Source organism: Rhinolophus sinicus, chromosome 2 (assembly GCF_057876585.1).
Source record: "Rhinolophus sinicus isolate RSI-liver-muscle chromosome 2, RSI-T2T, whole genome shotgun sequence".
NCBI lineage: Eukaryota > Metazoa > Chordata > Mammalia > Chiroptera > Rhinolophidae > Rhinolophus > Rhinolophus sinicus.
The window spans coordinates 62,354,091-62,379,585 of NC_142502.1; the positions used below are offsets into that span (position 1 = coordinate 62,354,091).

The window sequence follows — 25,495 nt, forward strand, 5'->3', positions numbered from 1 at the left end:
ACTGATACTTAATTTAATTCATTATGGTCAGAAAACATAGTTTGTATGACTTTGACCTATAAAAGTGTTGTAAGCACTTGGAAAAAAGTGTTTCCTCCTGTTGGGTGGAATGTTCTGTAATTGTCAATTAGATCAGCTTGTCTCAGTGTTCATATTCGTACTGATTTTATGTGTGTTCTATAAAGTCTTTTAATACATCTTTACCCCTGCTCTTTGATACTCAGTTCTCTAATTTTCCCCTTCTTTTTCAAAACTTTTTCTATTTCATTTGGAAAAAAGTGCTACACACTTGTCTTCTTCAAGTTCAGTGATTCTTTCCTTTGTTATATCCAGTCTGCTGATAATCCTATTGATCATCATTCCCATTGATTAGAATTGTTCTCTGATACTGTGTTTTTTTTTTTATTTCTTGCATTTCTATTTGTCTTATTTTTATAGTTTGAATCTCTTTGCCAAAATTTCACATTTGTTCATACATGTTTTCTACCTTTTTCTTTAAAAAGTTAAGGTTATTTTGAAGTCCTTGATAATTCTAAAATATGGGCCATCCCTGTTTGAATGCCTTACCTACTGAATGCAGATCATGTTTTCTTGCTTTATATGGTTGTGTGTGTGTGTGATTATTTTTTTTTTTATTGATTGCTGGACATTAATTTTTTCCCCCTGTATGAACACTAGAGACTGAAGTAAATATCTTTGTGCTTAGTAATGGGCATATACCTCTTTTTTCAGTTTAATATGCCTCATTTGGGGGTTAGTTGTTGAGTCATTCTTTTCTATGTTTGAGATGGGTTTGTGTTATCTTCAGTGCACCAAAGACTTCAGATTCCTTCAGCAGATGACGCTATTGAGAGGTCTGGAGTATTAACTGTTTTTTCCCCCAGTGTTGCTGCTTCACTTTTAGCTTCCAGTAGGCTTTACTGGTCTATACCTAGTCTATTTTCCTGCTCTTATGCTGTCCCTTTTATGTAAACGACTGTTTGTTGTCACTTGGTGCCTGACTTGTGAGGACTGTACATTTTTCTCAGTTTTCCTCTTCAAGCCTTAATATTAATAGGAGTATTAAGCAGCCTCTGAGCGCCTGAGTCTCAGGGAGGGGTTTTCCCTCAGTGGGCCTGACCTCTCCCTCTTGGCAGCTGAATTTTGCCTTGCATAGGTGGGATGTTTTGGCAGGAGCAAGTTTTTCTGCTTTTTATTGATGTAATATTCTTGACTGAAGGCTGTTTCAGACCACTTGTGTAGCTGCAGATGACTTTATTCTCAAATGGCTTTTGCTTCATATCAGGAGGGGTCTGGAAAGCAGGAGAGATGTAATATCTGTGAGGTTTTCTCATGTTTCCTACTCTGCCCCCACTCATTCCTGTGAACCCTGACAGAAGCCTGGGGAATTAGTGTGAGTGGGTCTGGGATTCCTCTTGTGTTTGGGGCTCCCAGGCATTCTGAACTGTTACATTAGCCTGCCCTTGGTTTTGGAGAATTCATCAGACTTTCAGTTGTTTTCTTTGTACTCACTTTTATGGCTGCCACTTTGTCCTCTGATGCTCTCCCGTAGCTGGATCAGTTCATGCGTCTCTTCCACCTTTGGAGGGGCTTGGCATTCAGTTTACCTGGATTCCTGGAGATCTCAGCCCTGTAGTGTGACCTTACCAAAAGGCATGATTTTATAGCTTATCTGCTTTTTTAAATTATTGTCGGGTTAGAAGTGACATGCTCTTGCCATTTTTTACATTGTAAGTGAAAGTGGAACTTTCTTTTAAACCAGCCTTTTAAAGATAACTTTAAAGGAGCTAACCACTTTCAAGATTATGAATGTAGGTCTATAGTATGAATGGGGGGGGGGGGGGAGGAACTTTCCTAGTGTTGTTCATTCGGTACTTCTGTAGTGACAGTCTCAGGTATAATTTGAAGTACACTGTAACTCAGAGATGGCAGTGAAAATAATGGTAACGTGTTAAATGACTTAAGTATTGGCCCTAATAATGAAGACACTGGAATATAGAAAGCCCATAACAAATTTGGGTAAATTTTCTTTCAAGAATTGTGACTAGGAAAAAAAAAAGCAATATTTTAAATTCAACATATTATTTTACACATGATTTCTAATATGAATAAATAAATAATAGATTATACAATATTAATTAAAATTCTAGATTTCATCTCTATCCCTGAAAAACACCCCCCGCAAGAATTTTATCTCCCTTTTATGCATCTTATTCATATACTGCAGGCTATAATACCTTTACATTCTTGACGTTTAAAATAATTGGAGGAAGTTGCAGAAATCATTGGGGTATTTGTTTCAGAGAGTCAGAGAATTTCTTTGGTTACTTCCTTATTTTTAGTTAAAGTCTCATTGAAATCTGCTGTGAGTGATTTTACTTTTTTAGCTGTCTGACTTGAAGTTGGTTACTTAACACTCTGATGGCTTCAGTTTCCTTTTCTGGCAAATTGAATAAAATTATCATACTCAAAAATATACATCTCATGAGGTGTGTTTTGAATGATATACATTAAGAACCAAACACAACAAGACTTTATAGTACGGCTTTCATACATGATAAGTGATATTGTAAATGTTGATGTATTAAGTAAAGAAAGAAATATTGTTTGGAGTAATTAAGAAGGCGTAAACTGAGTGAAAACGAGTATCTCTTGTTTAGACCCAAGAAGTTGCATAGTTCTTTACATTCTCTGATTCATACAAAGTTAGAGTAAAATAAAAAAGGAAGTTACTTTGATTTATGCAACAGGTAGCATCATATTATCTGGTCTTGCCAACTCTAAACTGTTACTTTATACATACTTTCTACACAAGAATGGTCCAGTATGTGAAGTTGAGAAGTTTGGTCTAAGAATGGAAAAGCTACCTTTACTTGCCATAAATGATATACCTAAAAATAAAAGGGGAACACATCCTTTAACCTTTTAAAAATCTTCTTAAAAAAAGATGATTGTGATATTTGGTTTTCATTGCATCATTCCTCAGCAGGAATTGTGCTATAAATTTAGCAAGTTGACTTTTCTTACATGCTGGGGTATAAGAAGTATCAAGGTTATACATTTTTTTTTTCTTATTTGAACTTTTACTCATCATTAATTTATGGATATTTGAGAAAAATTGAAGTAGAAAACAAACGTCATATATATACCTATACTTCTCAATATGAGTACAAGTTTCAAAATTTTTTTCTCCAGCATGAATATTTCTCTCTCTCTCTCTCTCTCTCTCTCTCACACACACACACACACACACACACACACACACACACACACACTCACACATGAAAAAAGCCTTTAGTTTAATATTGCCTTCTAAATTTCCAGCAAGAATGTAAGCTGATATTTTGACAATGATGCTTGGAGTTTATTTTCACCTCTCGAAAGGAATTCAATGTGCCTTTAATCCATACTGAATTTTTACTTAGGCAAATTTCCTCTTTAGATGGCCAGAGCATTCACATCTATGAGTGAATTGGAGAGCAATGTATGAATCTCAGATCTGGCCTGAAATTTGCCTATTTGACTAAACTCTAGATAATATGGCTTGTAATTTGCAAGCTCCCCACTTTGATAGTGTTGTAATAGGAGAAAAGAACAAAACAAAACAGCAAACATCAAGAATATTATAGTTTTTAAAAAATTGAGGCAAAATATACATTGCATAAAATCCACCATTTTAACCACTGTAAGCATACATTTCGGTGGCATTAAGTACGTACACATTGTTGTGCAACCATCACCATCATCCATCTCCAGATCTCTTTTCATCTTTCCAAACTGAAACACTGTACCTATTAAACACTAGCTTCTCATTCTCTTCTTCCACAGCCTCTCTAATTTCTGTCCCTATGAATTTGACTAAGAAGCATTCTAGTTTTAAGAAATGTAGATATTCAAACTCAGAATTGTTCTTATTTTGCTCAACTGCCCCCAGTTTAGAGAAATTACAGATTTTGAAGAATGAAATGGCAGAGAAGATGGTCATAGTTTGGGAGGAGAATCACAGATCTTGTTGCTTGCAAAATATACTTGAAATTTTGGTTGTCACTTTTGGAAGGCAAATCTCCCTGTAAGTGTAGTGGTTTTAAGAGGATGTAATTGTGATAAGAGATTGTGATTGGATAAGCCACAACATTTCCAACAATTTGGAGACACACATATGAATTCCAGATCTATTCTACCTGGTTCTGTGAAAGTATGTTCGTCTCTTCCCTGAAATGCAGAGATCAGTGTTTAGGGCCTTTCTCTAGTCATGATATACATGTTCAGTTCTTCAAAATAATAAAAATCTGTGAAAGAGAGGCATTTAAAACTATTTGCTCTGAACTAATTAGAGGGCATAGGGCCTATAACTGCTCTTTAGTAGATAAGGCACAGGAAAAACAACAACTTCTGTTTGTATTTTGTACTGTGCATCCCTGGTAATGCAATTCTCTGCTTGAAAAAATATAGAAAACACCAAAAAAGAAACAAAAATAAGACAAAAAAGAAAGGGTAAAAAATGTTCTGCTTGAGGGTTTGGGGAAAACACAGAAACTGTATTTTTGGACTGCATTCCCCAGGTCTGAGCTAGCTGAGGTTACAGATTCTCAGGGGACCACTCCACCCTCAGGAAAGTTTCTCTGCTGTCTCCTTTGTTGTGTATGGTTTTTTTCTTCCCCTTATTTATTACTTCCCAGAGTTTCTACTTTCACTTTGTCTTTGATCTCTGTGTCTTCCTTTTGTGCTGTCTCAGCAATGCATTTAAACATCTCTTTCTAATATTTTATCCATCATATTGGTTGTTGTAGTTAGGACTGTTGTTCAAGATATCTACCCTGCCATGGAATGGGAAATCTTCATATATTAAAAAAAATTTTAGTATGTTAACCTCTATCCCTCTGTTATGTATATCCCCCTCCTCCATTTTGTATTTCAGTTCTTAAAACTTATGTATTAAGTTTTTATAAAGCTTACCAAAAAATTAAAATACTTTTTAAGTGATTATTGTATTATTATATTTCTAAAAATACATATATTTATTTTATAGCTACTTGAAGGGAATTTTGCCAAAGAAGTCAGCCATGAAATGGATGGACTTATTTTTCAGCCTATTGGAGTAAGTTCATGTATGTGTGTGTGTGTGTGTGTGTGTGTGTGTGTGTGTGTGTGTATGTGGTGTATGTATATATAAAGTACGTTTTCCTCAGACATTTACTTAGGATTGATTACTGCTATAATCACTGCCTTTTCTTAAAACAAATTGTTCATTATAAAATATTTCATTTATACTAAATATATATAATAGTGAAAAGAACAGTTTTTGCTTTTCAGTCAGCTTAGGAAATAAACATGGCTGATCATTATTTTTCAAGAAAGTTAGTTTCTTAATATAATTAATTTTCTTATTCTTGCAAAATGAATGTTAATTAATGTTCCTTTACTAGAAATCTACCAATAATATATAAATGCTTGTTTCTTTCTATTGGTCAATATACCTATAAGTATTAATATTTCTAAAACTTCATTTTGCTATGGATGAGTAAAATTCAGGATGAGTAAAATTCAGAGTTATCAATACTTGAAGAAAAGTACAATTCTTTGAATATCCAAGGTCAGATTTCTTAAACTCACTGAAGAACTTTCACCAACTTTAATGGTCAAGTCACACATTTGGAGTAAGTTTTGTTTTACTCTGTAGCGGGGTCCCTTAACCTCCTCACCACTATTGACGTTTTGGGCCAGATAATTCTTTGCTGTGGCAAGCTGTCCTCTGTGTGATAGGATGTTAAGCAGATCTGCACTTGCTAGATGCCAGTATTACCTCTCCCTGGCACACCTCCAGGTTGTGACAACCCAAGATATATACGTTCACTGCCTAATTTCCCCTGGAGAGCAAAATTGCTTTCAGTTGAGAACCTGTGCTCCCTAGGGTAGTGTTTCTCCGAATGTGGCCTGTAGACAAGGAGCATTAGCACCAGCCAGAAAGTTGTAAATGTCACTCACCCCAGGAGTCCTGATCAGAAACTGTAGGAATGGAATCTGGCAATTTGTGTTTTAACAAGCACTCCAAGTGCGTGCTCAAGTATGAGAACCACTACTGTACAGGAAATAGTTCTGTTTCATGTGCTACACCTCATCATATGCTGCATTTGGCCTTCACTAACGCTATTCTTAGAAATTAGGCTACTAGCTAGTTGTGGAGTTACATAGAGAGACATCAAACTGGGTACCTGGGGAAAAGGGAAGGGAGCTAATATTTTTGAACACTATGTATTGAACACTATATTACATATGCTTTACATATGTAGTAAAACTCTGCTATTAATGCAAATTTAGGTATCATGTGATAGGTGATGGGCTTCTGCCTTCCTCCCAGCACCCCTTGCCAAACAGGTGGAGGGAAAATCTTCTGAGTTTGAAGGAGGAGGAGGAGATGGAGAAGAGTAGAGGCTCAGGGCAGAAGTTGTAGAAAATGCTATCTTAGGAAGATGGAAGTTAGATCTTTGAGTTTCATTATTTTCCAGGCCTGATCTCCCTAGATTGAAATAAATAAAGTCTAAATATAATAGTAATTACAATAAGTTTCATAGTGTTAAACTCATGGTTCAGACCCAATCATATGTGAGATTTTGGTGGTGTGTAAGAGAAGTGAAGTCTCCGTGATGTTTAGTAGAGTCAGTTGACTTATTAGTTTGTTCACATTCTAGTAACCATGCTTATTGCAATGATTTTGTAATTGATACCTGATAAGGCATATCTGATATCTGTTCTTTGCCAGGATTTTCTTAAATATCTGTAGACATCTGGTTTAACATATAAATTTCAGAATCGGTTTGTCATGTTACCCAAAAATTCATGCTGGGAGTTTGATCGAATTTGCTTTAAATTTAGATTAATTTGTAGAATATCTATGTTTTCACAATGTTAAATTATATTTTCAATGAATAAGATACAGACTTTTTTTTTTTAGGTCTTTTTCTGTTCTCTAATCGAGTTTAAGTTTTTAATTGTTAATTTAATTCCTAGTTATTTATTATTTTCCATTTTTATAGTAAATGGTGCCTTTTTTATTTGGTACTTCTAATGTGCTGTCACACTGTTGATTAATTTATTTTGTTGATTCAGGATCTTGCTGAATACTCTTAGTTCTAATAATTGTCTGATGTTGTGTATTGGTCATGACGTCTAGTACTGGCTTAAATATTGGCTCTCATTCGCTAGAGGAGAGGGAGATATTTTTACATTATTTTCAACCTCAGAAGGAACGTGGCTAAATTTTTTCTGTTAAGTATGTTTTTGGTAGATTTCTTTAGATACCTTTTATCATGTTAAACATTTTTGTTTCTGTTCTTACAAAGCTTTTTTTCCCAAATCATAAATAGGTTTTGGGAGTAAACAAATGCCTTTTCTGTATCTGTTGAGATTGTCATGTCTTTTTCCTTTTTTGTGACATTCATGTAGTAAATTACAGTGATTTTTCTCATGTTGACCCATCCTTGCATTATAGGATAAATGCTACTTGATCATGATATGTGATTTTTAATGTACCTTTTAATCTGGGTGTAATAGTTTATTGAGAATTTCTACCATCTTATTATTCCTTATGGTTCTTTTCTCTCTTTTTTGTATATTCAAAATAAAGTAATATTATTATGGAAAAATTATACAAGTTCTAAGTAATATATAATAATATAATCTCATGATATTAAAAGTCAATTACTGTACCATGGCTTATACTGAAAAATAGAACAGTCCCTTCTCCTACTCTTCTCTACATCCAAAGTACCATTCCTAGGAGGTAATCATTTTCTGTTGTTTTAGCTGTTTGTTTTTTTTCTCCCTATTTCTGTTAAATCTATTTATGTTGTTCTTTCTTGGTTTTCTGTTTTATATATGATCTGCTTACTTTCTACTATTGAAGAACAGGGTTAAGCTCTCTAACCCCACCAACACTTCCTCACCCCTCCTCATCTGTCATCCCATTAAAATTATAGCACTTGTTTGGTCAAATGAATATTCAGTATTTGTATTCCTATGGTGACATTAATATTGTTCATGTCGGAGTCAAGTAGTATAACATATTTTTCTTCTTTAGAAAACATTTTTTTTACCTAGAGTTAGGAATTACCTATATTTTAATTTCTTTTGATTATTACTACTTCTTCTGTTAAACTCTCTAAAAGAACAGGTAATTGTTTTTTAATACAATCAGATTTATCAGGTAATATATCTGATCTAGTTTTTACTTAAGGCATTCCTTCTGAAGTCCTCCATTCTCTAGTCCTGCTGTATAGCCTTTTCTTCTTGGGATTTCTCTTCACTATCTCATCCTGGGAATTCTAGCTTGAAGAATAAAATAAAGGTTACATTTCTTTATTATTCAGATGAAATAGCTTGGTCCCTTCTCTCCCCCTTCGAAATCACTGTACGTTGCAATATTGCAAGGATCTCTTTTTACTCCCTAGGTTTCTCCTTGAGATTTTTAACTTATTCCATTCAAGGTGTCCAGTCACCAGATTCTAAAATGTTGAAATTCGGATGAGTTCATAGATTGACTATTTTTTGTGTATTTGCTGCCTTCATTACTATGCATTGACATTATTGTAGATAGGTATTTGTAAGTTACCCCTGGTAGTCTGATGGTAGTAGTATATTAGGGTCTAAAGCGGATGTAAAAGTAGTTGGTAGGTTTCTTCCGTATCACCTTAGGCATAAACACTTAATCTCATCACTCTTTAGGGAACACTTACAAATACACAGGCACATCACAAATAATTTTTCTATCATACTTTTAGACCAGCTCTGTCAAAGTGAATTCTAGCCTCATACATACCTTTGTCTAGAATTAAATCTTTCCCATGACAGTCTAGGTCCTGGTCACCAATGCTTACATTTCCCTTCTCGACCTGGAGTCTCAGGTTTTCTGATGCCAGCTGATCTCATTCTGAGGCATCCTAGACAAAAGAAACATAATATTGTGAAAAGAGCAGCAGTTGAGACCTTAATGAGATCTTGGATTTCTTGTGCATGCTCAGTCTCTCCCCTGCTCTCCAGTCGATAGAATTTATGGGGGAATTGGCTTGCTTTTGTGAAGCCAAAAGTAAAAGTGTTCTCTTCTTTCTTCTGGAACAATTCTTACTTAATTGCCTAGTATCCTTACAACGAAAACAGATCACTTAAATGACTATTCTCAAAGGAAAAAGATCTCCTTCAAGATGCCTTGCTCTTTCTTACACTGGATAAAGTAGCTACCACCTCACAAAGTACCTGTTATGTTTTTACCTTATAAAACTATAGGCTTCTTTAAGGTTATTAGTCCTTTTCTTTCTTATTCATCTAGATATGTACAGTGTCTAGGATAGTGTTTGGTCCAATAAGGTTTAGAAAATGTGTGTTAAAGAAATGAAAATGTTGCAACAACATTAGATGGATCTTGAGATTATCATGCTAAGTGAAATAAGTCAGAAAAAATCGAGAACCATATGACTGCACTCATATGTAGGATATAAAACTGAAAGCAGCAAATGAACAAGACAAACAAAAATTCATTATAGACACAGACAACAGTTTAGTAGCTACCCGAGGGTAAAGGGGGAAAGGGATGGTAGCGGAAGGTAGAGGGGGTCAGATACTGGGGGTGCCAAAAAAATGTATACGCATTTTAAGAAATGTTACCTATGTATTACTTTTCAAAGTTGAATTGAATTACTTCAGCAATGTATATAGTATGACGTTCGCTTAAAAGATGGCATTAATCAAATGAATGCTAGCATCACCATGCGACAGTCAAAGAAAATGGCCGTAGCACGGTTGTCGTTAGAGTAGTGCAAGACCATTTTGAAGTGGTATTTGAAATTCGAGAATGTTGTGGAAGTACAATGACAATGGAGGCGTGAGTGTGCAACAGGACCTCCAGCACACCTAACAATTACACGTGTTCATGATAAGCTTGAGACGCATGGTACCGTGTGTGATGTGCACAAGGGAAGATCCGGGAAGCCTCGCACAGCAACAAGTCCTGCTGCTTCTGCTGTGGTGTTGGAACAGTTTACATGCTCGCCACAGAAGTCTACCGAACAGGGTTTGCCATGATCAGAAGTGTCTGGACGCTGATGGTAACCACGTTGAACACCTCATGTAATTGCAGAAGTCAAACGTGTCTTGTATTTCATCTTTTGTTATCGGTATATATTGAGTATTACAATTTTAATACAGTTTTTTCCTTTTTTAAAATGTGTGTACATTCTTTTGGCACCCTCTGTATATGGTGATGGAAGAAGATCTGACTCTGGGTGGTGAACACACAATGCAATATATATGAGGTGTGACAATTAAGTTCGCGAACTTGTTGTAACGATGTTGCCAATCTTTTTTTATATCAGAGGGATTATTCGTTACGAATTTGTACCAACTGGACAAACAGTTAACCAAGTTTACTATTTGGAAGTGCTGAAAAGGCTGTGTGAAAAAGTTAGACAAAAACGACCAGAACTTTTTGCCAACCATTCATGGCTCTTGCATCACGACAATGCACCAGCTCACACGGCACTGTCTGTGAGGAAGTTTTTAGCCAGTAAACAAATAACTGTGTTGGAACACCTTCCCTAATCACCTGATCTGGCCCCCAGTGACTTCTTTCTTTACCTGAAGATAAAGGAAATATTGAAAGGAAGACATTTTGATAACATTCAGGACATCAAGGTAATACGACAACAGCTCTGATGGCCATTCCAGAAAAAGAGTTCCAAAGTTGCTTTGAAGGGTGGACTCTAGGTGTTGGTGTCGGTGCATAGCTTCCCAAGGGGAGTACTTCGAAGGTGACCATAGTGAAATTCAGCAATCAGGTATGTAGCACTTTTTCTAGGATGAGTTCGCGAACTTAATTGTCCTCATAGATGGTGTATCATAGAATTGTACACTTGAAACCTATATAATTTTACTAACTAATGTCCCCCCAATAAATTTAATTTAAAAGAAATGAAAATGCAATATTAGGTTTTTCCCTAGCCGTTCAGATATTACTGTTTTGTGTTTTACCAGTGTAAGCAAATATCTTTTAAATTTATTGCTATGCTATCCTTGTTGCACATTCATACGTACATTTTAATTTATGTTGTATCTTTCTTTCCTTTAAAAATCTTTTCAATGACTTTCTTTAAAGTCCCACTTGTTTCCTTGCAAAGAGTCCAGCATGGAAACACCCATCTTCATGAAACAATAACATGAACTTTGGTACTTGCATGTTCTCTTCAGAGACTTCCCAGTGGGTCAGAAGTGGTCTCTGGTTGAAATAAGCCACTAAATATTTCTTTGGTTCTCTAGTTCTTCATCTGTAAAATGTACAGGCTATAACAGTTTAGCTGTGAAATTTTGTGGTGATCAGATGATGATCAATGTATGTGAATATAAAACTACTTAAGAATTCCTTTTTTCCCCCAGTATCCTTAAAAATGTATTAGGTAAAGAATTTTTAATAAAAGAGAGAGAATAAGCTCTTATTCTTATTTTACTTTCTTAAAAACAATGTCTCTTAAATGGAAATTTAGATAGTTGCAATAGATAAAATAGACTTCTTACAAAGTTTATTACTATCGCTATTACATGACTGTATTCTTATTAATTTTTTCTCCTACCATCATTTTAATACAGTTTTCACTTTTATATACTTTACCTCCAAATTATTAATATTATACAGGAATGGCTCTGAAAGGGTCACATTTTGTTCATCTTGGAACATTGTCAGATTCTTATAACAGCATACAGATTCTAAGATTAATGTATATATACAAAAGACTTCATTAAAAAATGTTTCACAATTGCCTATTTTGGTAAACGTTTAATTGATGGCATAGTACTAACCTGTACTAGTTATTAGTCTTTGGTTAATCCTTTCTATTTTCCATGAAAATTTAATGATTTCAGTCTTTACTTCTTGATGTAGTTCATTTATAATTGTAATTTCTCATAATCATGAAAATTTTGTATCTAGTTTCTTATTTCTGAAAAGTACACTTTTCCAACACTAATGCTCTTAATTTTTACCCCTAGTATATACTTTCATAGTGTTTGCAGTGTTCACTTTAGTGGGAATTTACTGTCAATTGATAGAATGGAATCTGGCTCTAGGATGGTATTTAGTCACATATCTGCCCATTCTATTTAATTCAGTAGTTCTTTTGCATTCCTACTGTATTTGTATTAAGTCTGCTAAAGGATATTTTGAGTATAAAATATATTAACGCTGCCATCCAGAATAGGCTCCAATGAATCCATTTAGCATGAATCCATTCTCGGTAAGCAGGAGGCAATTTTCTCATTCAAATGTAAAATTTCATTATATTCAACTGTGTAGCCTTTGATATTTTTTTTTATTATTTTGCTCTTGCAATTTTAGTCTGATTTTTCTGTTTTAACTTTGTATGTCCTTGGTTTAGGCCACCATCACAGGAGTGGTCCTGTGTATTCCATTTTCAGACTTAATTTGCCAAAGCCAGTGGTGAGACTGCTTAGCTTCTACACCGAGATTTATGATTTTTCTACCTGTTTTTTAAAAAATGAAAGTTTCTGTTCAATAGGTGAACTTTAATGACAATATAAAACACTGTATTTATGATGTTCTGCTAAAGAAAGCAGAGTTTAAGGTATATTTTTTCTAATAATTCATGACTTAAGATTTTTCTTCATGGCTTTCAAAGAAGGAATACTTAAGTTTTTTCTCACTCAGTTCTTTGGGATTGAAACCACTGTGCTTATACATTGTCATCAAGTTTCTTTTCTTTACCAAGTGATTTTGTGATTGCTATTGCACATAAAGACCTTCGTTTTCCTTTTTAGCTGCTCTGAGTCTTCTGTATAAGGAGGTAAGAAAAGAGTTGATTACAGACAGGTGTAGCTTCCAATTGTGGGAGCAGATGTGATTTTAGATGGCCCTGGGACAGGGCACTAAATGGCATTGCATCACACAATGAGAAATTTAGTCCTATCCCAGTTTTTATTCATTTTCTCAGTTTAGAAGGAGAAAGTATGTTTATTTCTACTTTTTAATATCTAAGGCTTGCTGATCTTTCCCTTTTTCAACAAAATGAGTGTGGGCCTAGTTTTGCACTATTCAAAGGACAACATTAACAGAATTAGGTATCATTGATTCATTTCTATCATATCTAATTTTAGGACAATTTACAATTTAGGGTAAGCGATGGTTTAAATGGTATACCATTTGGTATGAAGTTTCCCAAGTATCTTTCGGGGCTATTTTTCCTCCTACCACAGTTATCTACCTTGGTTTGGCATTTCCAGCTAATAGCTGTAGACCCTAATACCCAGTGTAATTTCTGATTCTGTCCTTGTAAGATTTGTAAATTATCTTCCTTAGGCTTGCTATTTGAAGCAAGTTCTGAATGAGAAGTTCAGGACTCTTAATCAGGCCAAGAACCTTTTAATGTAAAATTTGCTAGCATTTCTAAATTTTTCTTCTGGGGAAGTCTAAAACCTTTGGTGAACTCAGCTTTAGTAATTCAGTGCAGGCAGGGTAAATGATACTCTTATGACAAAGTAATCCAGTAGATAGGAGGTAACCTGTATTTTTTATCATCTTAAAGTATATATACATTTTTTCATCCTTTATTTTGAACTTGGGGGATATCCAAATGTTCGAACCTACAGTTCTTTTCTCTGGAATTCTTTAGCCTGTTCAGAGACCAAGCCTCTAGTCTCTTGCTTGGTGCCATTTGCCTGGCTGTTAGCATTCTTGGAATAGAGAAGATAAAGGGGTGAGGGTCCACTCTTCATAGGGAAACTTTCACTTAAGTCTCCAGGTTTCAGTTTTTCTTTTCTGTTAGGCTTGAATCTTCTGGACTGGAGTCTCTGTCCTTCATTTTTTCCACAGCATTAACAAGTCTCCTTCCCTTTGCCTGGGGTGGAGGAGGGAACTAGAGATTTAAATGTTCCTTACATAGGTGTTTAACGAGTCTCCTTGTTTTCAGTACTGTGCATCACCTTTCTCCCCCTTGCAGCCTTCTCAGTTGTCTGTTCTATGTATTACTAATCCTTCCTGGGGAAATGCAGCATGGGACATGAATTGTTTTGCTTGGTGTCCTTCTCTGCACGTACTTAGTATTCAGTTTTCTTTGCTCTGTGCGCTATTAACTTCTCCATCTACTTTTTGTCTTCAAAAATGTATTGACATGCTGTTTTCTGCTATTGTCTTTTCTCCTATTTTCCCTTTTCTGTTGATACCTCTTTTCTGTAACTCCCATTTTAGTGAGGTTTCAAATCCAAATGGTTATAAATGCTTAATGGTTATAAATATTTAATCCACCACGTTTATCAGAAAATCCTCAGAACTTCCTACAAAGTGATGTTGTATCTGTTGGCTCCCTTGAGCCAATGAGTCAAATAAATGAAGAAAGGCACTGTTTTGAGTGACTAGCCCAGTGATCTGAGTGAGTCTGAAAGTCCTGACCAGAGGAGGAAGTCCTGGCCAGGAGTAGGCAAAGCTTGACTTTTAACTTGCAATCCATTCTCTGATACCACAGAAATATTCCAAAGGCAAATGAATAGCAAAAGATGAGAATTCCTGGTGCATCTACTTGTGGGAAAACACTTGGGCCTTTACTTAAAACTTAGCAAGAAGTTAATTCTGCTCCATTACATTAATCATAGTGAATTGAAGTTGAATAAAAAGCAGAAGATGTTACTACTGCTAAACAAATATTTTGAATCCTGGAAAAATATTGAAGAGTAGTGATAAAGATAGAATATTAAAGTGATGATTCCATTGAGAGCAAACCCCAAACACCAGCTTACAAGAAAATTTGTTTAGCTTTTGATCTAATGTTCTATTTTTCAGAGACATAACCTTGTAACACATCCAGAAATGCACAAAGTTTATTACTTTTATAAGAAAAAGGAAAAGCAAAGTAATGGATGGTATATCCAGAAAAATAAAGCTCATCTTTTTGATATTTCGTTATATTTGTAAAGAAATGCACCCGTATCTGATAGTTACTAAAACACAGAGCAATCATTAATTATCATGAAAAACTCAAATAAAATAGATTAAATTTTATTTACAGAATTATAGAGAATCAGAGCTGAAAAGGCACTTCCAGGATTATCTAGCTCAGTGGTTTCAAAACACTAATTTCTAAAGTTCTAGGTGTCTGTGAACTACCTCAGGGGGACCACATGGAGGGATAGATTAATAGGTAAGTATTCTGTTTATATCACAAGAGCCCTGATTTATTTCTTTTATATATTATACCATATAAGATTCTGTTTTAAAATGGCTTTACCTAATAAATACCATTTGGATTAACTGCTTTTTGAAAGGTCACCAGTGAGCTTGCTTCATTGTAAAATTAAGATCATTTTTCAGCTCTTATTTGACCATCTAGTGGTACTCCATACTGCTGTTCACCTTTTCTTTTTTGTTAACTCTTCCTATTTATTTATTTTTTAATTAAAGTTTATTGGGGTGACAATGGTTAGTAAAGTTACATAGGTTTCAGGTGTACAATTCTGTAATACATCATTTATATATCACATTGTGTGCTCACTACCCAGAATCAGTTCTCCTTCCATCACCATATATTTGATCCCCTTTACCCTCATCTACTACCTCCCACCTCACTTACCCTCTGGTAACCACTAAACTATTGTCTGTGTCTGAGTTTTTGTTTATTTGTTCTTCTTGTTCCTTTGTTTTCAGTTTTATATCCCACATCTCATGCTCACTCTTTCTTGAGACACTCTCTTCCATGGCTTCTCTGATACCACGTGCCCGATTCCATCCAGGCTTATGCCATTTCTTCTCTGTGTCATTCAAGCTCTTTGTCTTCTACTAGCCATTGAAGTTTGGAATTTCTCAAGGCTCTGTGTCCTGGACCTTCATTCGTTCTCATATTCTGTTCTCTCCCTAGAAATCTCATCCACACCTATGGCTTTAGTTGTCACCTAAAAGCCTGTGACTCAAGACTTTTGATTTCTTTTTTAAGCTCCAGATTTATTTATCTAATTGTCTATCCTGATATTGCCTTTTGAATTTCTGAAAAACACCAGAAACTTAATATATTTTAAAGTCAAACTCTTATCTCTATTCCCCAAGCAAGCAAACATACAAACAAATCCTTTCCCAGCATTTCCCAGCTTGATTACTTAAAAGAGAAACTAGATGCCATCTTTGACACCTTCCCCTCTTTCATCTCTCTGATCCATCTCTAAGCCTTGCTTTGTCTCCTAAGTAGCTCTTAAATGATTTCCTTTTCTCTCCATTACCACTGCCACAACTCTAATCCGACTTGTCATTCATTTCCTCTTGCCTGGACCACTGTGGTGGCTTCCTCCCTGGTCTTGCAACTTCCAGTTTGTCACACTCCCATCTTTTCTTCATATTGAGTAATTCGGAGTGATCTTCTTCCTTAATCTCTAGCAATTTCCCCTTGCTTTCAGGTTAAAGACCAAAATTAGATTTGAAGCCAGTTTACTCTCTACTTTATTATGCCTTTTGGTTTCCTCATGTGTTTTGTTGTTAATGCAGAAATAATATTTTTACTTAAAGCTGACTTAATTATGTTCTTTTATTAAGTGTTTTAAAAAATTTGAAGTATAAGCTATACTTGACAAAATATTTCAATATTTTGAGAAAATGGGTATTTTCTTCAAAGAAAAATATAGCTGTTTATTTTTAATATACACCTATATTCTTTCTAAGGTTTAAGGTTCAAACTTTAATCAAACTGAAGTGATCATTTTTAAAAAGCATTTTCAAATTGAATTTTGCATCTGATTATTAGTCTATACATAAACCAGTTAGGTTTTATTAGGCCCTTACACATGTCATTTTCAGTTTTACCATTTCATTGACATTTTGAATTGCTCATCTTTTGTAATTTGTCACCTAAAAATGAATATTTTAAAATGGCCATTTGGCATTTTAACATTATGCTATAGGTAGTAGATCTTTTACTTGACAGATGTTAAATCTTTTAATTTAATTTACAAACTTAATAAGATTTATTTACCAGCTTTTACAAGAGGATTTTAATGATTTATGTAGCATATTAAATTTTTATTTGTGGCAATTGATTAATTTCTAACCTTTTAAGATCATATTTGATTTTACTGTTGTCATGTGGCGACACTTAGTTTCTAGATAAGAATTTTTGTGCCATTAATAATCCATCACTATGAAATAAAAACAATTATATATAATGATTTATAAAATAGAGATAATAATAAAAATCTTGAAAGTATTTTCTTTCTTTTTTCTTTTTTCCCCTCACTCAGGAGGCTTTCTCCATTTTATTTCTTTGGAAAAAGAAAACAAAGTCTTTCCATCACATATGGTAGAGATATATACTTATATATATTTATATGTAATTTCTCTGGTGGTTGGAAGTCCCAAAGCTGAGTCTGTTCATATTTTTTCTTTTCTTTCTTTCTTTTCTTCCCCCTACTAATGCATTTTCTTCCCACTGAGCCCTCTGGCCCAGGCCCAGGTTCTGGGGCAGGTGCAGTGAGGGGTGAGTGGAATGGGCAGTGATTGCCAGGATGGGCCCCGGCCCAGTTCAGGGATCTGCTGAGGGCCATCAGAAGGAGCTGTGCAAAGGGATAGAGGCTGCACAGAAGGGCACTCCTATTTTGTGGGGGACGCACAGCTTGTTAAACAGTCACCAGTCATGGGAGGAGGCTGGTTCTTTGTTTTATTTAAAAAAAGAAAAAAGACTTTTCTTGTTTTATCTACCAGCTATACTGTGATTAGTAAAACATGTAATTGTTTCTATACTGAGTCTAGAGTATTTACTCTAAAGCCATGGTGATATAATTGGTTTCTTTTATGTTTTCATCGTTATCTTGATTTTCTGTAAGGTGAGTTAGCTTTATTTTATGTCTTTCGCATTGATCAGTCTGCATGTAAATTGAGCCAGCTTTGATTTTAATATTGCTTTCTTGTGAAATATTAATGTTTTTATTAAATCTTTACTACTTCCAGGTATATTGAATGTTATGGATAGATTGTAAAATGAAAATTGGAATTAGTCTAATGTCTTGTCTTGAAGTTCATGATGAATTAGAGTGGTTTTCCTCTGTAGCAGGGATGATGTTACCATGGTGAGAGCTTCTGTTGCCATGACATTTGCTTGCATATTTTGATAGGTCTTCACTTGAAGAAGGGCTCTGTTTCCTGGCAGACTGGAAAAGTGTCATTCTATCTTTTCCCAAAATGTGTTATTTTTTTATTGAAAAATACAGTAATTTCCAAAGAATTGTAATAACTAAGTGCCAAGAAAGAAAATACCTTATTTTTTTTTCTTGGTCAGCTTTTTGAACATAGCAAAATATTCTTAGCTTGCTTTGTAAAGGAAGAAAAAAGAGAACATCATTTTTCTAGTTTTATTAATAAATAAAATATTTGCTTTTCCATCTAGTTTTGTTGACAAAGTAAACAGCTAAAGATGAATAATTTGTAATCATTCTCAGCTGGATATAGATATATAATGTCACTGTACAACTAAAAGACACTGTTAATGATGATGTATTGGTAGCAGAGAAAGGGGAAATGAATATAAATAATCACAAAAATGAAAGAATCAGTGAATTCCAGGAGGGTAAACATGTAAAGCACAAAATCAGTTTTCATATAAAATAAATATACTAAACACAGTGAATTAAGGGTAGTTCTTTTTTTATTGCTAATTTATGTTTAATATTAAAACATTAATGGTAGATTTTTTTAAATTCTGTTTTTTAGTGGCATATTATTAATTTTAATTTCTAACTATGTACTTTTACTATCTAAAGCAGACAGAAATTTTAACATATAGTAAAAAAAAACACAGATGTCTCCTTCTCACACTCCTCCCCTCCCTCAGTCATCCATTGTTTTTTAGTTTTAAACTAACCTCTTTATGGTTTCTTTATGCATTTATAAGCAAATATAAATCTGTTAATACATTTTTGTTCCCACCCAACTTTTCAAGAAAAATAGCATATTATTTTGCACTTTGCTTTTCAGAATTTGTTTCAGTTATATTTTTTAATGTATATTTTGGTAGTGCTCTAATTTTAGCATCTGGGGACATATTGGAATCAGCAAAAAGACAGGGCTTATTATTGACATCTCCCAACCCTTACGTTTATGGAAATTGAGAATTTTAGCAGGAAATATTTAAAAGCATACATTTTGTCAATTTATAATAAAAAATTGATTCTCCCTTTGTTGTCTAAGTTTAGTGATAACATTAATGGTTCTTTCTACTGATAGACCAGTTCATTTTGTAAAAACTACAAGCTGAAATATTTTGTGAGTACGTATTTGCATAAACTTTTTTCTACCTCAAAGTATTTTCTTTTTTGTATTAGTCCCATTTATCCTTTGAATATCAAATTAGGTGTTGGTGTTGCTTCCTTGGGGAAGCTGGTCAGACTAGGTGAGTGTGATTCTCCCATGATATTCTTCTTCATACCAGTACTAGGAGCATAGAAAATTATTTTGGTGATACTATACAGTACGAATTAGCAAAAAAGGAGGTTAATGAAGTTGATATGTAAAGTAACTAGGTTGCAAATGTTACTTGTTATCTAGAGTTTGATCCCCTGTCAGTAGACTGCTTTTATTTAGATACATGTCTACCAGAGAAGAGGAGAAACTGAGAGTCTGCTAGCTCTAAAAGTTAATGGGATTTTATACCAGATGACTGTACTCTTGGGTATTCAGTGAGAGTTAATTCTGAACTGTGGAATATATTAACTCATTCTTTCATTTAATAAGTGGAGTGCCTGCTGTATGCCATATACATTGCTGACTTTTGCAAAGAATAACAATGAATAAAAATAGGGTTTCTGCCCTCAAATGGGCTTAACATTCTATAAAGAAACTCAACATAGCAGCAAATTATTATACAGTATAGTGAATAGGATGAAAGAGTTCAAACTGATGAAGTAGGGGAGACATTTTGATGGACCCAGAGCAGAGAGTAGGGTCAGGGTGGATTTGGAGAATGTTAAAGATAGAACTGGATACTGGGTTCAGTAAAGCTTTCACTGGTTGGTGGTGCCTTAGTGGTAGAGATTGGCTAAGTGGTTTAGGTGCTGAAGAAGTTTATGAGGTTGTCTGAACTCTCTTGTCTGCTAGCCAGGCCACTTGTCAGTCGCTTTCCCCTCCTACTCACCACTCCACACAAAACTGGACTAAGAGTAATTTAAAAACAATTGACTTAAAATTAATTTCCTTTGGAACAGTTTTATAATCTCATCTCATGAGATCATCTAACCCAGCCTTTTAACCTTTCATCATTTGCTTTTGGACAAATGATATATTTTTTTAATGGTAGAAAGAGTTCTGTATTACTGTAATTTGGGAATTTTTTGGACAGGTCCTAACTTCTGTTTATCTATAAAAAGAGGGAATTTATTGCATGCTTTCAGGGCCACTCATTTTTCTACTATTCTCACTCAGGTGTATTATTAACTGGTCTTAATATTAACTGGGTATTCTCATTTAACCTGCCTTTATCCCAGTTTCTTTATTGGTTAAATTTTACAATCACTGGTAGTTGTTCTGTGGAACTGCTCAGATACAGAAACTAAAGCTGAAGTTTCAGAAGTCTTTGTGTAACTATAGTTTTTTTTCAAAAATTGTTTCATTAGAAATGTAAGCTGCAGGTTATTTTATATTAAAACAACAATAGCCAGAAGAAATTAATTAGACTTAAATAACATAATACAAATAATAATCTGAATGTATTTCTGAGTAATTTTTCCACCCTGAAAACTAAGAAACTGCATCAGTTCTCTAACAGTTTTACTCTCAAATCACAACTTCAGTTTCCATAAGTAGCAGTAAAACCTTTCTAAGTAAATGAGAAATGTCAGCAAGCTTTTGAAAATGGAATGCACCATTTTCATTCCCTGCTTCTTTCCATGATAGCTCTCTCTACCATCTCTACCAAGTTTGCGACTTTTCAGAAATGGAATGTGAAGTCATTGCCTTGACATTATTTTTATTGGAGAATGGCTCTTCCCTCTCCATATCAATAAGAACAGCATAGAGTAATGAGCCAGCGTAGTCTTAGAAAACTTGAGCAAACGTCCCCTCAACTCAAATACATTCCTGGTTCCATTGCTTAGAACTTTCTTGCAAACTAATTGTTCTTCAAAATTCAATTCATGCATCTCTTATTCAAGAAAACGCCTTTTGCTCCTGTCGCCTTGATTTTGATGTTGTCTGTTGTACTTTCTTAGCAACTCTTGTTTATGTTCATTTTAGCACCTCTGTACTCGCTCTTGCAGATCAGATTAAAAGCCTCATTGTGGTTGAGCTCATATCTACTCCAACTAGTATAGTACTGGGCACATAGTAGGTACTTAGTATTGAATTAATTACTTTTCCTCCACATGGGATATTTATGTCTTGTTTTATTTTACACAGTAGATATTTGCTATTTGCTTCTCAGTGAAATGTGAACAAAGAGTCTAATCAAGTCGTAGTCCAGAGTTGTTTTATTCTTTTATTCAATAGCATTTCCAATTAAGATTTCTTCAGTTTTCTTTAAAACTAAATGCTAGGACAACAACAAAAATAAAACTAATATCATAGTAAGGCCAGGGATCTTTCTTGGCTTCAGGGTGTGACCCTTGTGAAGAAGCCATTATGGTTTCAGTGGAGGGCCTGGAATATGTAGTGCGGTAACATAACCACTCACATTTACTAGTGGAAGGCACAGAGTAGTGCTGCAAAGCATTTTAGACACCTCTGGTCTAGATATCCTGTTCTAGGCAAGCAAAATGATACTGCGTTTTTACAAGCAACATAGGGGAAGCCCATACTTGGAACTACTTAAAATCATGAAGTAGGTAGTTAGCAGAGGCACAGAGCAACTAAATGTCTTCTGCTCCTTGCTATCAATACTACTATCTTCCTTTACATCAGAGTTGTTCAACTTTGGTACAAGTGACATTTTGAGCTGAATAATCCTTTGTTGTGGTGAGCTGGCCTGTGTATTGCAGGATGTTTAGAAACATCCCTGGCCTCTGTCCACTAGATGGCAGTAACACCCCCTCCCTTTCCCAGTGTGACAACCAAAAAGAAATGCAGTCATTGCCCAGTATCCCTTGTGGGGCAAAAATCACCCTTAGTTGAGAACCACTGCTTTATACAACAGATACTATCACCTGTGCTTCCATTTTGTTTTCTCGTTATTTGAGTTTTAGAGACTTCACTTAGGCACAGGCCATCCTCTCCCTGTAAGCCAGGGTCTGCTCTCCTTTGGTAAACATTTTACCAAACATCTTTCTTTGCTGTCTGAATGTACATTCATTACATTTTTGATGATAATGGTTATCCCAGGTTATACTGGTAGTTGTTTTCAGACATGGTCTGTTCCCAATTTTTTATTCGACAGATCACCTGGTAAAATCAGATTTATTTCAGATGAACTAAGTATTATATGTAATTAGACATGATTTTTGCTGAAGTGGAATTTGTATTCTAATAGGTATTTAAATATATTTTACTCATTGAATCTATGTCATTGTTGAAGTCAGTAATTGAGAACTACAGTATTTTAAAAATATAAATTTCTAAAACAATTTTGATCATACATTCCATTAATTTTCATAAAAGTGTTTTGAAATTCCCAATAATATCGTCCAGTATTTCACATTAACCTAAGTGGTTTGGTGTGCAGTGAGATGAGGAATGACTTAAATTTCTGAATTATTGCTTATAAAAACAGAAGGGTTGGTACACGTTATATTCTCATTAGACGAGGTTGAGTCTTGATTTCCAGAGAGAAGAATGTAAAGGATAGTTAATATTTACTGTACAAATAATATTAAATATTAAAATTCTTTTTAGAGTTTGTCAGTAGATACCCATTATGAAATATTTTAAAACTTTACAATCATTAAACTATCCTTAATTTAATAACTTGGATTGGTATTGGTTTCCAAGTGGTTTCATACTTATAGTCATATAAATAAATAGGGAACAGAAGTAAATGATGATCTGTCTGTAAGTATGAAATTCCCGTGGAGAGGTTGTGAATGGGGTAGGGTGCTTACACTCCTTTCTCCCCTTATTCTTATTTACTCCTCTTTACCATAATGAACCGCTCTTACTAAAAGGTCTGTGACATTTCTGTCAGATATGCTTCATTAGAAAAAAGACTAAATTTTGTCAGATTCTGTTGACAGTTGGAAAATTTTGCAGTTTTTAGCATGCATTTATAAAAAATTTATATTCAGCAAGTCTAAGATTTGTTTGTAATCATTCTGAGGTGTATATATGTTACCTAAGTGAACCTCTCAGGGCAAATAAGTGGATGAAAACTTCAGTTGAAATATTACATATTTCATTTATATTCATTCATATTTAAACATAAGACTTGTGAGAAAATATTGTATGTTCTTAAATTTGCTACAGATAAAATGTCTTTCCTATCAACTCCAGTGATTTGTCTGTCTTAGCAAAGCTTAAGTTATACTGTATTGGTCATTACATGGACTACTGTTTGAAATAAGTGCTCCTGTGACTAGGGTTTTTGCAGTTTTCCTCAAACTTATAAAAATTGCTTAGAATACAATTTGACTTGTATATTTAAATATATATATTAGTAATGAGAACACTTAGCAGTTTTGCCTTCCTGAGTATCTTTCTCATAATATGGTCCCACTCTCCGTATGTCCTCTCTGAATTGACCTACTTGCCACTCCTTCAGTACATTCTATATTTTACTACTGTTTTGCTTATATTTTTTACTTCATGCTGAAGTCAGCATGAGTGAGTATTGCCCATTTTTCAAGGCTTACAACACTCCTCTATAATCAGTCCTTAAGCCACACAAGTAAAATATTTTCTTTTTACCATGTGCCAGAATACATTTAAAACATTTTGTTCTATTGTCTCTTTAATTACATAGACATTGTTGTACAACCATTTCCACTATCTTTTTCCAAAATTTTTACCCAAAACAGAAATTCTGTAACCATTATAATAACTCTCCTTTCCTCCCACCCCTCAGCTCCTGGTACCTCTAATCTACTTTCTGTCACTATGAATTTGTCTGTTCTGGGTATTTCTTTTAAGTGGAATCATATAATTTTTGTCCTTTTGTGTCTGGCTTATTTCACTTAGCATAATGTTTTTGAGGTTCATTCTTTTTGTAGAATGTATCAGAACGTCATTCCTTTTTGTGGTTGAATACTACTCAGTTGTATGTATATACCACATTTTGTTTATCCATTCATGGGGTGATGGAAGCTTAGGTTATTTCTGCCTTTTGATTATTGTGAATAATGCTGCAGTGAACATTGGTATAAGTATCCATTTGAGTCCCTGTTTTCAATTTTCTGGATGTGTACCTAGGAGTGGGGTTGTCGAGTCATATGGTAGTTCTATGTTTAACGTTTTGAAGAGCCATCAAACTGTTTTCCTTGGTGGCTGCATCTTTTTATATTCCTTACAGCGATGTATGTGGCTTCTAATTTCTCCACATCCCTTCCAATACCTGTTATTTTCCTTTTGATTTTTAAAATTATAGCCACCCTAGTGGGTATGAAGTGGTATCTCATTGTGGTTTTGATTGGCATTTTCCCTCATGGCTGATGATAGTGAACATCTTTTTATGTAGTTATTGGCTATTTGTATATCTTCTATGGAGAAATGTCTTTTCAGGTTATTTGACAGTTTTTTAATTGGGTTGTTTTTTTGTTGTTGAGTTGTATGAGTTCTTTATATATTTTGGATATTAAACTCTTATCATATATATGATCTGCTTATATTTTCTCCTATAGGTTGTCTTTTAACTTTCTTGATAATGTCTTGTAATGCACAGAAGGTTTTTAATTCTGATAAAGTCCAATGTATCTTTTTTTAATTCATGCTTTTGGTGTCATATCTAAGAATACACCGCTAAACCCCAAATTTTGAAAATTTACCATGTTTTCTTCTAAGAGTTTTATGGTTTTAGCTGTTGTATTTAGGGCATTGGTCCATTTTCAGTTTTTATATATGGTGGCAGGCAGGGGTCCAGCTCATTCTTTTGCATGTGGAAATACAGCTGTCCCAGCACCATTTGTTGAAGAGAATATTCTCTCCCCATTGAATGGCCTTAGTACCCCTTAAAAAATCAATTGGCTATTGACGTATGGATTGATTTTTGTACTCAATTCTATTCCATTGGTCTATATTTCTGTCATTATATCAGCAACTCTGTTTTGATTACTATAGTCTTGTAGTAATTTTTGAAGTTGGGAAGTGTGACTCCTTTAACTTTGTTCTTTTCTCAAGATTTTTTTGGCTCCTCAGGGCCTCTTGCAACTTCATATGAAATTGAGGATCAGCTCTTCTGTTTTGGCAAAAAAAAAAAAAGAAAGAAAGAAAAAAAGAAAAAAAGGCTATTAGAATTTTGATATGGATTGAATTAAATCTGTAGAGCGCTTTGCATAGTATTGGCATTTTAGCAATATTAAATCTTCCTAAATTGGTGTTCTGAGACCAATTCTAATGTGG

At 34.4% G+C, this 25,495-nt stretch overlaps 1 protein-coding gene across 2 annotated transcripts in view; it reads left to right on the forward strand.

The window, feature by feature from the left end:
* The window catches only part of RNGTT (RNA guanylyltransferase and 5'-phosphatase), a 241,250-nt gene that overhangs the window by 117,331 nt on the left and 98,424 nt on the right, over positions 1–25,495 (forward strand). The window contains exon 12 of one of the 2 annotated variants that reach the window (XM_019743290.3): positions 5,030–5,098. The exons of the other annotated variant lie outside the window; for it this stretch is intronic. Coding sequence (XP_019598849.2) covers positions 5,030–5,098 — 69 coding nt within the window. The remainder of the gene's footprint in view (positions 1–5,029; positions 5,099–25,495) is intronic. 2 annotated transcript variants of the gene reach the window in all.